Below are 15,554 nucleotides of genomic sequence, written 5' to 3' on the forward strand. Positions count from 1 at the left end.
TAAACAACACTTCCCACCTGATATGACATTTGTTTAGATGAATAAGCTTAACCGACAAAGCCACTGCATGGAGGTGGGGCTTGTCTAGCGGGGTTAAGCATCTATGCCCCTGTATATGTGATAAAAATTGTTTGTTGTTTAACGCCGCACTCAGCAGTATTCCAGCTCTATGGCGGCGGTCTGCAAATAATTGAGTCTGGCCCAGGCAATTCAGTGATTGACATCATGAGCATCGATTCACAAAATCGATCCACACAATTAGGTTCATTGACATGCATCAACCAAGTCACCGAGCTTGACCACCCGATCCCGTTAGTCACCTTTTACGGCAAGTATATTCTAACCCGGGTCTTCACGGGTCAGCAAAAAGGTATGACACAGGTCAATCATAAATAATTGGAAAGAATAATTAATTTAATTGAGAGGTGTGAGATTACCCCCATGCAGTCAGTAATCCGTTGTCACAATAGATTACTTAAATCTGGGTATTAAAAGTCGGCCTCCTGGGAAGACACCTTACCGAGAATGTGTGAGTGGGTGAGTTGGGTGCAGTGCATCTTTGAACATCTTCCCGAGGCAAAGGCGTTAACAGAATATGAAAGTCCACCGGACTATAATAGTCAGTTTACTCCCTTGCCTTGGGACGGTGCGGTTTGAACAGTATTCCGGTTTTCTCAGGGCGTTCGAGAAGGTAGCCATACTTACAGATACATTGAAAAATGCCCCAAGATGGCAGTTTTGGTTCACAGTAAAAAATGTCACTGTTGAATTAATAATGTCAAATGATGGTAATGTGAAATGTTTTTTTAGGGGGGGGGGGGGGGGGGGGGCTGCTTGTACTAGTCCGGACTGATAGCTCACTGAGATACCATGCCGCAGTTTAACATGAATACCCCACTCAGACACAGTATACTGACTCCGAACCGACCAGTCCTTGTTTTGGCCCCTTAATGCCGAGCGTCAGACAGGGTAACAACAATTAACGTATATATGTTACAGCGTATACGTGTACATGCTATTCAAGATAAACTTAACTGAAACAAACAATCCATTTTCGTTTTTTCATTGCAACTTTTGTCGATCAGTGTTTGGAAACAAAGGAGAACAATGTCTTAGCTCCTGCGCAAAGAATTAGCAACTCCTCGTGTGTCAAATAAATGAGACTGTTTACACATGCCACACAAGTATGTGCTTAATACCATGCATGGCTGACGTTTGTTTGTACAATATCACGACTCCGTGGTGTTTCAAGTGACAGATGACAGGTGAGGTGAAATGGCGTTTAACGTCGCGTCCAAGATTAATGCACTTATAGAGACGTGCATGCATGTGTGTGTGTGTGTGTGTGTGTGTGTGTGTGTGTGTGTGTGTGTGTGGTTGCTTGTACGAGTCGATTTATAGTGCTAGCACACTGAGAAACCATGCCGCAGTTTAACATGAATACCATGAATCAGACACAGTAATCTGACTCCGAGCCGACCATGCCTTGTTATAGCCCCTTTATGCCAAGCGCCAGACAGGGCAACAACAAGTACCATCTTTTAACGTCTTTTGGCCCTCCGGGCGGACGCTCAACCACCAGACAACGGCGGCGGTCTGACACATGACAAGGTCTGTCACATGCTTCAGTTAAACATTGAAATATGGAGTTGAAAGTTTAATGGTTATTGTGACACGTGGGTGTTTTCACATCGATGCCATTATTGCGAACTTCTAGCTGTAAGCCAGCGACGCAAACACTAGCGGTTGCTGTCAAAGTTAACTGTCGGGCAAAAGAACGTATACATACGAAAACTGGATTTGTCAAAGCATTTCAAACGTTGTCATAACGTTACTATAGACTGAAAACTGTCATCGAAACACCACATAGGTAAGGCCCAAACACAACGATGATACCCTTATCGAATACATCACCATCGAATAACCAATTCTTGTTTGTTTCATTTTTAGCCACCGTCTAACATAGGTGTATACCTTTTTATGTTATTTATATGTTTTATGTAGTTTCTGTATTATTCTCAACCTGCCCCAACGGTAGCACCAGTAACAAACACACGCAAAGGCAAATTAATTGTTCACCTGGACAAGCCCTCACATCAGCACGCACGTACGCGCCCAAATGCGCATATACGTATCGTTGTTTTGTTTATAAGCCATTTTCTTAAGAGATTCCATATACCCTTGCAACGTCTTAGTGAAAGTTTGATGAAGTAATGAAATAACAATAAGAATACATAGTAAAGAACGAGTGAGTATGGTTTAACCCCTATTTTAGCCACATTCAAGCAATATCACGGCGGGTACACCCGAAACGGGCTTCACGCATCGTACCCATGTTGGGAATAGAACCCAGACTTTAGGCGTGACGAGCGAACGCTTTATCCACTAGGCTGCCCCACCGACTACATCGTAAAGAAATACTGTAGTAGAAGAAGTACTGGGTTCGGTTTAAAGTCTTTAAATAACGTTTCAGTAATAGAACGCTGGATAGAAGGAACATATACACTGTTGCAAGTTGTACATATTTCATTTAGCCTATTTTGTTTGTATGTTTCTCCGCACTGAGCAATACTCAAGTTATATGACGTCGGTCTGTAAGTGATCGAGTATATGAACCAGACAATCCAGTGATTGACATCATGAGCATCATCACCCGATCCCATTAGTCGCCTCTTACGACAAGTAACTGAGATCTTCGCGTCGTTAACCTCTGTTGTGAAACCCACGAGCAAGGTATTATACTGCCAGATCAAAGAGTATATGCTAAGAATCAAAAGATCGAAGCACGATCCAATGACCCGAGAAGATCCGGGGTCGAATAGGTCTTCAGCAACCCACGCTTGCCGTAAGAGGCGACTAACGGAATCGGGTGGTCAGGCTCGCTGACTTGGTTGATGCATTTCATCGTATCCCAATTGAGTAGATTGATGCTCATGATGTCAATCATATGATTGTCTGGTCTGTTAACGCCTTTGCCTCGGGAAGATGTTCAAAGATGCACTGAACCCAACTCACCCACTCACACATTCTCGGTAAGGTGTCTTCCCAGGAGGCCGACCTTCAATACCCAGATTTAAGAAATCTCTTGTGACAACGGATTACTGACTGCATGGGGGTAATCTCACACCTCTCAATTAAATTAATTATTCTTACCAATTATTAATGATTGACCTGTGTCATACTTTTTTGCTGACCCGTAGAATATACTTGCCGTAAAAGGTGACTAACGGGATCGGGTGGTCAGGCTCGCTGACTTGGTTGATGCATTTCATCGTATCCCAATTGGGTAGATTGATGCTCATGATGTCAATCATATGATTGTCTGGTCCAGACTCGATTACTTACAGACCGCCGTCATAGAGCTGGAATATTGCTGAGTGCTGCGTTAAACAACAAACAAACAAACAAATCTTGATCCTTAAGTCAACCTGTTTTACTTATTACAACCCATAGGGGCCTCAATATATCCAACTGCATCACAGCTTATTTCCCTCCAATATCATACTGAATTACGTCATTGATTTTATAGCCACGTTTATAAATATACTCCTGCAAATATATTCTGTCTTCACATTTGACAAATAATAGCGATCGATAGTTGTCTTGCAGGCCAAATCAATTTTCGTTTCGTGTTTATTTATGGCTTTTGTATTTAGCGAGGTTTTCAAGATGGCTGCGCCCTTGGATAAAGTCATGTGCGCTGTTAGCAGTCAATTACTTCGGTGTTTAAGACGATGTCAGCCTGTTGGTGCACAGTTAAGATCAACAGTTTTCAACAGCACACCTACATTGCAAGGTTGCGTTAATGTGTTATAGTGGGGATATCTGCATTAACTCAATATTTTCTGTTGGTAATGGCCCTGGGCGTCTGATGTTTCAATGAAATCAAATGACTGAAAGTAACACTGATGGATCTTTGTCGTTCAGGGTACTACAGCTATGTACCATACGAACCTCCCTGTATCCCTTACCAAACTAGCCTAACACAGATGTTCCTTAGTGGTTTGAACATTGCGACCGAGTACACAACTACACATGATGATTTACACCATCCTGTATGCGATAGACCAATCTCATTAAAATCAGATCTTAGTTCTTACTACCGCTAAACAAAGATCTGAGGACATTCCCATTACGGGGACACGTCAAACCACCTTCTCAACTCTGACCGACTCAATGAATTACTGACAAGAAGTCGACATAAGCCAATCATAAGGCAGCTTTCTCGTGCTTTATGGCATAATTTCAAATTGGCAACTACGCTTTGAAACATATTTTGACAAATCTCAATAAAAAATTTGAAACCTGATCATTCGAGGAGAATGTTCTTTTGTTCAGGTTTCAAATTTTTTATTGAGAATTTGTCAAAATATGTTTCAAAGCGTAGTTGCCAATTTGAAATTATGCCATAAAGCACGAGAAAGCTGCCTTATGATTGGCTTATGTCGACTTCTTGTCAGTAATTCCATTGGTCGGTCAGAGTTCGCGAAAGGTCGGTCTGACGTGACCCGTAATGGGATGTCCTCAGATCTTTGTTTAGCGGCAGCGAGAACTAAGATCTGATTTCAATGAGATTGACGATAGACAAGCTCTCCAGGCTCTCTCAACGTCACTCGTACAGACAGCTGATTAGTCAATTCACGAAACCCATGCTTGTAAATCTTCGAATCTTGCATAGTTTCACGTGAAAGTGCTGCTTTGTCTTGCGAGGCAGTGATTGGTTGCCAACTAGCCCCGAGGCCCATCCCTCTGTTTTTGGTCTTTGGACTAAGCCTTAAAACACTGATCTCTGAACACACCCATTACCTCAAAGCTTTATCTTTCACACAACATCAAGGGCAAGGGTGGCCCAGTCGTCTTAGGCGGCCGATTCATTGTGCAGAGTTGCGTCCCTTGGTCACGCCAGAAACCTATGATTGTGGGTTCGAATCCCGGTTCGCCCCGATTATGTTTCTAGGTTTGTTAGCACCATACCTGTGCTTGTTGGTTTCACTGAAGTGGTAAACGTCTGAGACCTGCATCACATCGGGCTTTCCTCCCACATTAAGCTGAAACGCCATGATATAACTGGAATACTGTTAAAAGCGGCGTTAAACCCATCTCACTATCACACACCATCTCTATTCCCTGTGTTATGTGTACTTTGTCATGCTTTCATGGGCTTGACGTCATCAAATTGTGGGTACTTCCAAGATTATGTGCACATGTTCCTATTATGTTTGAAAGCAATACATAATTAATTTATGGAAAATCATGACACACTCAACAGAGCTCTGAGATTGTATTTATTTAGACTAGTTTATGCATCCATCATGTCTATTGCAACTTTGATAAGTTCGAAGGACCAGTCTGCAAACTGTTTTGTCTGATGCAATTTGGTTTTCATGTCAGCGCAAGTTAAATGACACCTGTGAAGATCCGCGGGAGAATAAATCTTCAACAACCCATGCTTGCCAATAAAGGCGACTATGTTTGTCGTAAGAGGCGACTAACAGGATGGGGTGGTCAGGCTCACTGATGCATGTCATCGTATCCCAGTTGCATAGATCGATGATCATGATATCAATCACTAGATTGTCTGGTCCAGACTTTATCTTTTTACAGACCACCATCATATAGCTGGAATATTGCTAAGTGTGGCGTAAAACAACAAACAAACAAACAAAGCAAGTTAAAAGTTCCTTAAATCTATCTCTGCTTTGTATTGTTAAAGCCCCTTGCAGATCCTAAGGGTTAATTGTGCACCAGGTAAGAGTTAGTTGTTTCACACCCTTTAGCAAATATTTCCCAAATCAGTTGGTGCCACAATTAGCTGTGCAGAGTTGCATCCCTTTGGCACACCTATGATAGTGGGTTGGAATCCCAGTTCGCCCTGATTGTGTTTCTAGGTTTGTCAGCACCATACCCGTGCCTGTGGATTTCCTCCCAATCACTCCCAAATCAGTCCAATGTTATTATGGTAATCCAAGGTAAAATCAATTTTAGTCGGTTTCAATACTATTGAAACAAATTCAACTTTAAAGCAGATAGCTTTTACCTCTTTCTGTGTGTTTCGTTTAGCTGCCTTCTATTCTTCAAGTGGGCAAGAGGAGAAAGATCCATTTAAAGTCTTTTTGAATCATGACATCCAGAGACTGCTCAGAAGAATCACTGGTTTTGATATTATGAAGATCACTCAACCTCGACCCACGCCTCTCTCCAAACCGAAGTATAAGCTTTTGACAGATGAAGAATTGGAGCAGGTCAGTATGGTGATGATTTGGTTTGTTGTTTAAATCGCACTCTGCAAAGTTCAAGCTGTATGACAGCAACCTATAAAAAATCCAGTGATTGATATTGTGAACAACGGTTCATGTTGTCGGGACATGTTAACACACTATAACCAATCTAATGAGATCACTAATCTCTGCCACTGCAACAGGTTAGCCATACTTTTCAGACAAAAACGATTCTGGATGATAAATGGAAATGCACCATTTTAAAAAAAATGTTAACGGCTCATGTTGGTATATTTGATAACAAGAGACACAAGAGACCGCCTCCGTGGTCCAGTGGTAGAGCGTTCGACTGGGGAGCGGAAGGTCTGAGGTTCGATCCCCGGCCACGTCATACCAAAAGACGTTAAAACTTAATAAAAGATGGTAATTGTTGTTACCCCGTCTGGTGCTTAGCATTTAAGGGGTTAAAACAAGGACTGGTCAGCTCGGGTTCAGTGTACTGTGTCTGAGTGGGGTATTCATGTTAAACTGTGGCATGGTATCTCAGTGTGCTGGCACTTTAAATCGGATTCAGTAGAATTAGTACAAGCAGCCACACACACAAACTCACGTGCATGCACGCTGCTATAAACAAGTGCAATAATCTTGGATGAGACGTTAAACTCTGTTTCACCTCCCCTTATGAGGGTGAGATTGTCTTTATTACATTGTTTCATGATGTGTGGTTTGCAGATAGGAGAGAAGGCATTGAGACGAGCCAAGCAGCGGCTACAGATGCCCCCCTACATGGGGGTGAGACTGCCCATTACGGAAGTGTTGACCCACGATCCAGATCTGGAGGGGCTGGAGACGTCCAAACTGGTGTTCACAGACATCACCTTCGGTGTGTCAGACAGGGTGAGTGAGTTACAGCCTGAAGTATTGTTGCCAATGCTGTGGTAATTTGTGTGGCAGGCGATTTTATGATTTTCGAATATTCCACTAATAATGTGTATGTTCATGCTGTTTTAGAGCCGTTTAATTGTTGTCCGTGATCCAAGCGGAACTTTGAGAAAGGCATCATGGGAAGAACGAGACAAGATCAACCAGATCTACAACCCCCGGGAAGGCAGGATGCTGGTGATGCCACAGATGTTTCTGGAGAAAAACCTGGAGGTGAGAAAACTGGAGTTGATTCTTGCACCATCGCCTGCTGGTAGCCTGCCAGGCTGCCTCTATGCTCCTGTTACCTGTGTTCCCGGCCTGCCAGGCTGTATCTATGTACCTGTTACCTGTGTTCCCGGCCTGCCAGGCTGTATCTATGTACCTGTGTTACCTGTGTTCCTGGCCTGCCAGGCTGCATCTATGTACCTGCTATCTGTGTTACCGGCCTGCCAGGCTGTATCTATGTACCTGTGTTCCCGGCCTGCCAGGCTGCCTCTATGTACCTGTTACCTGTGTTCCCGGCCTGCCAGGCTGCCTCTATGTACCTGTTACCTTTGTTCCTGGCCTGCCAGGCTGCCTCTATGTACCTGTTACCTGTGTTCCCGGCCTGCCAGGCTGCCTCTATGTACCTGCTACCTGTGTTCCCGGCCTGCCAGGCTGTATCTATGTACCTGTTACCTGTGTTCCCGGCCTGCTGTCAAGGAAACGAGAGGAATATCCAAGGGAGATAACTCTGAGTTGGCGACTTTGGTCTGGGGTCATTCATACAACCTGTTTTACCCTGTGTTATTGATACCAATATTAAGCAAACAGCAGGCTGTGTATATAATATACAGAATACTCAGATTCCTGTAAATAGTGTGTTAATTTTGTTGCAGAATTTATTGAACAGGAAGAAATACGCCTACATACTGGACAAGGCATGTGTTCAGTTTGAGCCTGATCACCCGGACTACATAAGGGTAGGTAGAGTTATTCCCCTAGTACAGTCACACAAGGTGACACAGTTTATACCAACATGGATGATCAAATTCACTTGCCCAAATTTTGTAAGTCAAATTTATGGCCTGTCTTGCCAACGTCTATCAAAAATGCATCCCTTACATTGACAATGTAAAAAAAAAAGGCTTGACTTGTCTGTTTACTTCTGATGTCATCTCTCTCTCTCACTCACCCATACACACACACACACTCACTTTCCTACACTCTCCACAAACCCACACACTCTCCACCCACCCACACACTGTCCATGCACCCACACTATCCAGCCCCACACAGTCTCCACCCACACACACACAATCTACGCACCCACACTCTCCACCCAACCACCCACCCACCCACACGCTCCACCCACCCACACGCTCCACCCACACACTCCACCCACACACTCTCCACCCACACACTCTCCACCCACCCACACACTGTCCACCCACCCACACTATCCAGCCCCACAAACACTCCACCCACCCACACACTCTCCACCCACCCACACACAATCCACGCACCCACACTCTCCACCCACCCATCCACACTCTCCACCCACCCACACACAATCCACGCACCCACACTCTCCACCCACCTATCCACACTCTCCACCCACCCACACAATCAACGCTCCAACACACAATCCACGCACCCACACACTGTCCACGCACCCACACTCTCCACCCACCCACACACAATCCACGCACCCACACACAAACAACGCACCCACCCACCCATCCACCCACCCACACACTCTCCACCCATCCACACACAATCAACGCACCAACACAGTCTCCACCCACCCACACTCTCCACCCACCCACACTCTCCACCTACCCACACACTCTCCACCTACACACACTCTCCACCCACCCACACACTCTCCACCTACACACACACTCCACCCACCCACCAACACAGTCTCCACCCACACACTCTCCACCCACCCACACTCTCCACCCACCCACACACTCTCCACCTACACACACTCTCCACCCACCCACACTCTCCACCCACTCACACTTTCCCCCTACACACACTCTCCACCCACCCACATACTCTCCACCTACCAACACTCTTTCCACCCACCCACACTCTCCATCCACCCACACTCTCAACCTACCCACACTCTCCACCCACCCATTTACTCACTCTCTGTCGCAGATCACTCACAGGTGTTACCAGTCTGTCCACGATCAACGAGATTATGATGATCTTCGATCAACAAGGCATTTCGGACCCATGGCATTCCATTTAGTCTGGAACAAACAGATAGACTACCTACTGATTGACATGCTGCTGAGGAGCCTGTAAGTATTCTTGTGTGATGTCCCTCACCAGACACAGGAATGGGAGGGAGATACTGTATTTTCTTGAGCATAGTGCACACTTTTTTCCAAAAAAACACAGCTTTGTAGAAGGGGATATGCATTATACACGCCGGAATGAGTTTTGATGTTTTTTTCCCCCCAACACAATGACATTACTGTGAGCATATAACACAGGAAATACCATGTCAACAAATCCATACTGAAGTACGCAAATTAATAATGTAATTACACTGTCCGGTTATAAATAGTGTTCTTTGTATATCTGGACTTATGTTTGTAATTTATTTCTTTAATTTTATTCAAAATTCCTTTTAATTTTGTATTTATTTATTTCGGTGAAATCATGTGTGAAACAACTCACCGTTATTAACCGCTGTTGATGCCTTGAAACAAACTTTAGTTAACAGAGAATGGATAAATATATCATAAATGCCATACTTTGATTCGTTAAAAGTCATATTTGTTGTTGTTTGATGATTCTATGTCAACATGTAGTTCTCGCGATCACGTGCACAGGAGCCTCGATGGTGACTGGTCAAACTGTTCCATGTGAAAAAAAATAACTTGCAACAATGATCAGCTGCACTGAAATTATTATTATTTTAAATTTATTAAGTGAAAGCTGCAACTAAAATAACAAGATATTGGAATATATTCTTCCTGATAAAAAAAATAGTTTCAGATACAATTTTTCCTGATCCTTGCATCAAAATCCTTTAAAGTTATATCATTGGGTAAGTTTTAACCAAATCACCGGTAGATTCCAAGAAAACGTGTGTACAGCTGATTGCTGTTTCCGGCTTAGTTTACGAGAAAATAAACAATGTAATCTTAATCCCTGGATGTAAAACAATGCCTAGCAGAACAAAAAATACAATTTAAACCGTAAATCAACATGTCTGGTGATTTTTTTATCTCAAATTTCAAATTTATACTGACCAAGTTTCTTATCACCTGTTTGTTTACCGGAATACACTGACCTGGTACGGTGTAATTTTTTTCTGTGCATAATTTTTCGAAAATATTTTTTTTCTCCAAAATACTGAATCCACTAGAGTGGGGTGAGCACTAGTCAACATTCTCCTTATTTTTTATGGTTTCCCAAATTCTTACTTAAAATAAGCTGATGTCGGTATGTAATTATTACGAAATTTGACTGTCTGAATCTGTTTTAATGTGTTTGTAGTGACATTTTTGGGCTCTGCCAACTTAGTATATGAGTGCTAGATCTGTTTTATAATACAGTTGAGGGGGCCTGGAATGTCATGTTTTGGCTTATGGTATTTTAATCAAGGACAATTTGCTGTGCATCCCTTGGACATACCAGAAACCTCTGATTGTGGGTTTGAATTCTGGTTCGCCCCGATTATGTTTCTAGGTTTGTGAGCACCGTACCAGTGCTCGTGGGTTTCACCAAAGTGGTAACGTCTGAGTCCTGCATCACTTCAGGGTTTCCTTCCACAGTAAGCTGACACGCTGTGATTGACCTGGAATACTGCTCAAAGCACTCTTGTAATCAAGGAACCCCTGACCATATATTTGGGTTATGGGGCCCCTAGAATGTAATGTTCACAGTGGACAGAAACTAGTATAACATGTATTCGAGCAGGTAATGCTATATTTGCAAAATTCTTTATGAAAGTGGGAAAGGTGTAGCTCAAACAATGTGGGAAGCCCATTTCTGGTGTACCCCGCCGTGATATTGCTGGAATATTGAATTAAACCATACTCACTCACTCACTCCACCCACCCACACTCTTCACCCACCCACACACTCTCCACCCACCAAAACTCTCCTCCCACCACACACTCTCCACCAACCGACACTATCCAGTCAATTCGTGTAGCAGAACGTCATTTTGGACTGCAGATTGAATGAGACATGATTGTTGCTCTGATCTCTTCCTGGTGTTGTTCAATGCCACCTTGGAGAATTTAACTTGCCTTTGCATGTGTTTGTGATGGGTGCCACACCTGGTATCACTATTTGATAGTGATTCATAAACACATGCTCATGATAGAGTTCAATTATCTCTGCTTTTATCAGAAATTGTTTGTGGCTATGGAAAAGGTTTATGTTTTCTTATTGTTGTTAATGTTATCATTATTATTGTAATATATTTCAGAGCTCATGATGCAGCTTACTTGGTCAACATTTACTACCAAGTACATCAACACTCCGTGTCTGCAGAATACTGCAGAGAGAATCGTTTAGAAGGCATTGATGTGATCAAGGTATGTATTTATGTAATATTGTCTATGTCCATACATTCTCATGCATTCACACAGTCGAGACCTGGATTCAAATTGTTCCCCAGCAACCTATGCATGTAAGAGGAGGTGGCATAGGTGGTCCAGTCGTCTAAGGCGCCGCAGTTTGCTGTGCAGAGTTGCATCCCTTGGGCATGCCAGAAAGCTATGATTGTGGGTTTGAATCCCGGTACGCCCCGATTATGTTTGTCTGCACCATATCCATGCTCGTGGGTTTCACCAAAGTGGTAAATGTCTGAGACCTGCATCTCTTCGGACTTTCTTCCTACATTAAGCTGACACGCCGTGATATAACTGGAATACTGTTAAAAGCAGCGTTAAACCCAACTCACTCATTGTCAGAGGAGGTGGCTCAACAGACGTGGTGGTCAGGCTTGTCAGAGTTGACTATATGTCATTGTAACATGACTGAGTGGAACATTGCTCATTATATCAATCGCTGGTTTATCAGACTGATATTGGTGGAATAATACTGACTGTAGTGTTAAGGGAGTGATGGTCCTGGGATTTTGTTACGAGATTAGATATTTTTTCAGCTACTGCTACAAAACCAGATTTTCTTTTTATTTAAAACAATGAATCTGAATTTTATCTTTCAAGAAAAACAGCTCGCAACAATGTAATTTTTCAGGCAGGCAAGTGAAGAAGGAATATGAAAATATCATGTACAGATTTCTCTTTTGTATCATGCTATATTAGATTATCACCCGAGAGTGTTTTGGTATCATTAATATAATATTTTAGGGGTTAAAAATGTATTATTCTAAGTACCCCTCACTCACTCACTGGTTGTTTTTCTAGGCATACTGTGAGCATGATTGTAAACACAAGGCGGAGCTGGAACTGGCTGTCCAGAGTGTGGACCCAGAAAAGGCCAAGGCAGCCAAGGCCGAGGCCATCAGGAGGTTCACCACCCTGTACCCAACAAGTAAACCTGACACTGCCTCACCCGACCCTCAGTGAAACAGCACCACAACTCTTGATGTGGATAACTGTGTAACGGAGCTAGTGTATTCAGCTACTATGTGGAGTGTACCTTTCATCTGTGCCAAGATGACTCCTCTCTGCAGTCTAGTAGCTGTGTCTAGACTGTCGAATTGGTGCCTGTGTCCACTTGCTCCTGATTGGTTCTGATAAGGTTCCTGTGTAAATCTAAGACAAGAAGATTTACATGTATACAAATGGATAACCAACTTCATAAAGACAGCCAAAGCTTTGAGTGGAGATCATTCCAATGATTTGGATGTTTCCATGGTAACAAAAGACAATCTTGACCATGGTTTTTGTACATGCCTATGTGTGTTTCATGATAAGGAACATGTTGGATCATCTGTTCTTTGCAATCTCATTAATGTTTTGGCTCCGTTCCGCAAATCGATCCATACTTTGACATAGACCAAAGACAGTGGTTGCACTGAGATCACTATGTTAAATGGGACCCTATTTTACTCAAATTCGATTCCTCAGCTGTCCAAAGAGTCTGGATAAGTGCTGTATGTAAATGTATGATATAATATAATAAGAATAGAACGGAATATTTGCTGTTATTTGGAACATTGCTGTCAGACTGTGAAAACAACATTCATTCACTCACTGGGACAGAGTTGATCCTCTTGCGATCAAGCGATCTTGGCTCTTCGACCGTCATAACTCACATTCTGTAACATAGGCTTATGGAACATGTACCTCTAAGATTGCTTTGTGGGTGAGGGCCTGGTTGGACAATATCTGTGCAGTGTGGATCGTACTTTGATACCTTAATGTAAGAAGATGACAAAGTGAGACATTTATCCATCTTCCCTAGGCAACGACTGCAAAAGTCCATTTTCCACCCTTGCCGAACTAGACTGGAATTTCAGGGCTCAATCGTAGCGCGACCAGTGGCTATTACGAGTTACGTCCCTTCTATGTCCCGCCTATTGACTAATCAGATTCCACCTCCCGCTCATATCACATGCATATGCTTCAAACAAAATGTTGTTGCCCAGTCAAGATGATATGATCAATAATCAAGATCTATATTGTAGTAAAACATGTCTTACTTTGTGAAGTGCATCAAATCACATGAGCACAGCGATTAAAAACATGGAAAGATTTGGAAAATGTCTGTTGATGCTGAGTTGATGGTACACGTCCTTTGCAAATCCTGCAATCGACTGAAGTCTTCACAGCAGTTTACGAACCAGTTGTCAATTTCGTTACGCAATTTTCATTGGACCATGCATAGTTTGTCCAGCCAAAATATAACTCCATTATTGCAGCCTAGTTCGGCAAGGGTGGAAACCTGAATTTTTATAGTAAGCGAACTCCCTTCCCATTGGGAGGTGGCGTTTATCATGAACTATCTGTAGCTGATTGAGAATGTATGTGTGTGCTCGAATTAGATTTTGGATACATGTATCGCAAAGAATGCAGGGAACAAATAAAATAAGATGCTACTGTTTTTGAAACTGTTTTCTCGTTTTTTAATGATTACAGTATTTTTGTTCTAGCTACATGCACAAAAGTTATTTGGCATATTTTTTACAGTTTCATTGGGGTGCCATCTAATTGTGGGATCAAATCCTGTATTGATGTAGGCTGTAGAAGTTTACCACTTTAGTGAAACCCAAAAGTTTTAGTGAAACCCACAAGCATGGGTGTGGTTATGCCAAACCAAGATACAAGGCAAACCAAGAAGCAAGGCAAAGCTAGGATTCAAACCTGCAACCATCAGATTCTGGCATGGATGCAACTCTGGACGAATTGTGGCAGCTTAGCTACCCCATAAACAATGAAAAAAGATTAATTCTACACTCTGTGAAGAGAGTAATCCTAAGTTGACAAGGGAAGCTGACTGACAGATCTAAGACCCTGTCTCCCTTACAGCTCAGAATGAAAGGTATGAGGCTTTGAGGTTAGGTTTCTATGTATTTTAAAGCTTGGACCAGTAAAATATATGGTCCAATCTTATATTTGTCTCATCTGATTAAATGATGATGACTCACCAAGGATTCAATTTGCAGTTAATTCTGACATAGAGAGTATGGAACTTGAATATTTATGTTCAAATGGACGTAATCATGTTTTTACGAGTGTTAACTTCCTTTTCAGCAAAGCCTCTCGATTGAAACTCCACGCACAGCAGTCTAAGGGAGCTCACCACGTAAACAAATAAAGAGTTATGTCCCTTCCAAAGGGAGGCAAGTCTGCTTAGCAAATGGTTTACAGGATTTTTAGTTACTTCCCTTTGACCACGGCGAAGCAAGCTCATTTCCAGCGCGTGACACCTTCGTTACACTCTATAGAGAGCTCCGTGACGGGGCTTTCGCTGTGAGGAGCTTGACGGCGAAGATCAAATCCAATGCGTCAAATATAGATGGGGTAGCCTAGTGGTTAAAACGTTCGCTCGTCACGCCGAAGACCCGGGTTTTATTCCCTACATGGGTACAATTTGTGAAGCCCATGTTCTGTTGTCCCTCGGTGTCATATTGCTGGAATATTGCCAAAGGCGGCGTTAAACCATACTCATGCACACACTCACTAACTCGTGAAGGGGGCACGGGTGGCCCGGTGGTCTAAGGCGCCGCGATTCGCTGTGCAGAGTTGCGTCCCCTGGACACGCCAGAAACCTATGATTGTGGGTTCGAATCCCGGTTCGCCCCAATTATGTTTCTAGGTTTGTCAGCACCATACCCGTGCTCGTGGGTTTCACCGAAGTGGTAAACGTCTGAGACCTGCATCACTTCGGGCTTTCCTCCCACATTAAGCTGAAACGCCGTGATATAACTGGAATAATGTTAAAAGCGGCGTTAAACCCAACTCACTCACACACTAACTCGTGACG

The 15,554-nt window shown here is 43.1% G+C and overlaps 1 protein-coding gene across 1 annotated transcript; it reads left to right on the plus strand.

The window, feature by feature from the left end:
- Nucleotides 1-3,669: 3,669 nt before the first annotated feature.
- On the plus strand, nt 3,670-14,158 carry LOC139470753 (small ribosomal subunit protein mS22-like). Its single transcript, XM_071253037.1, has 8 exons — nt 3,670-3,796; nt 6,061-6,242; nt 6,951-7,115; nt 7,230-7,373; nt 8,021-8,104; nt 9,291-9,436; nt 11,584-11,692; nt 12,530-14,158. Exons 1-8 carry the CDS (start codon nt 3,670-3,672, stop codon nt 12,689-12,691), a joined length of 1,119 nt encoding a protein of 372 aa, XP_071109138.1. The 3' UTR covers nt 12,692-14,158.
- The last annotated feature ends 1,396 nt before the right edge of the window (nt 14,159-15,554 follow it).

Source organism: Haliotis cracherodii, unplaced genomic scaffold (assembly GCF_022045235.1).
Source record: "Haliotis cracherodii isolate W230 unplaced genomic scaffold, xgHalCrac1.p SCAF_21, whole genome shotgun sequence".
In the NCBI taxonomy this organism is placed as follows: Eukaryota; Metazoa; Mollusca; class Gastropoda; order Lepetellida; family Haliotidae; genus Haliotis; species Haliotis cracherodii.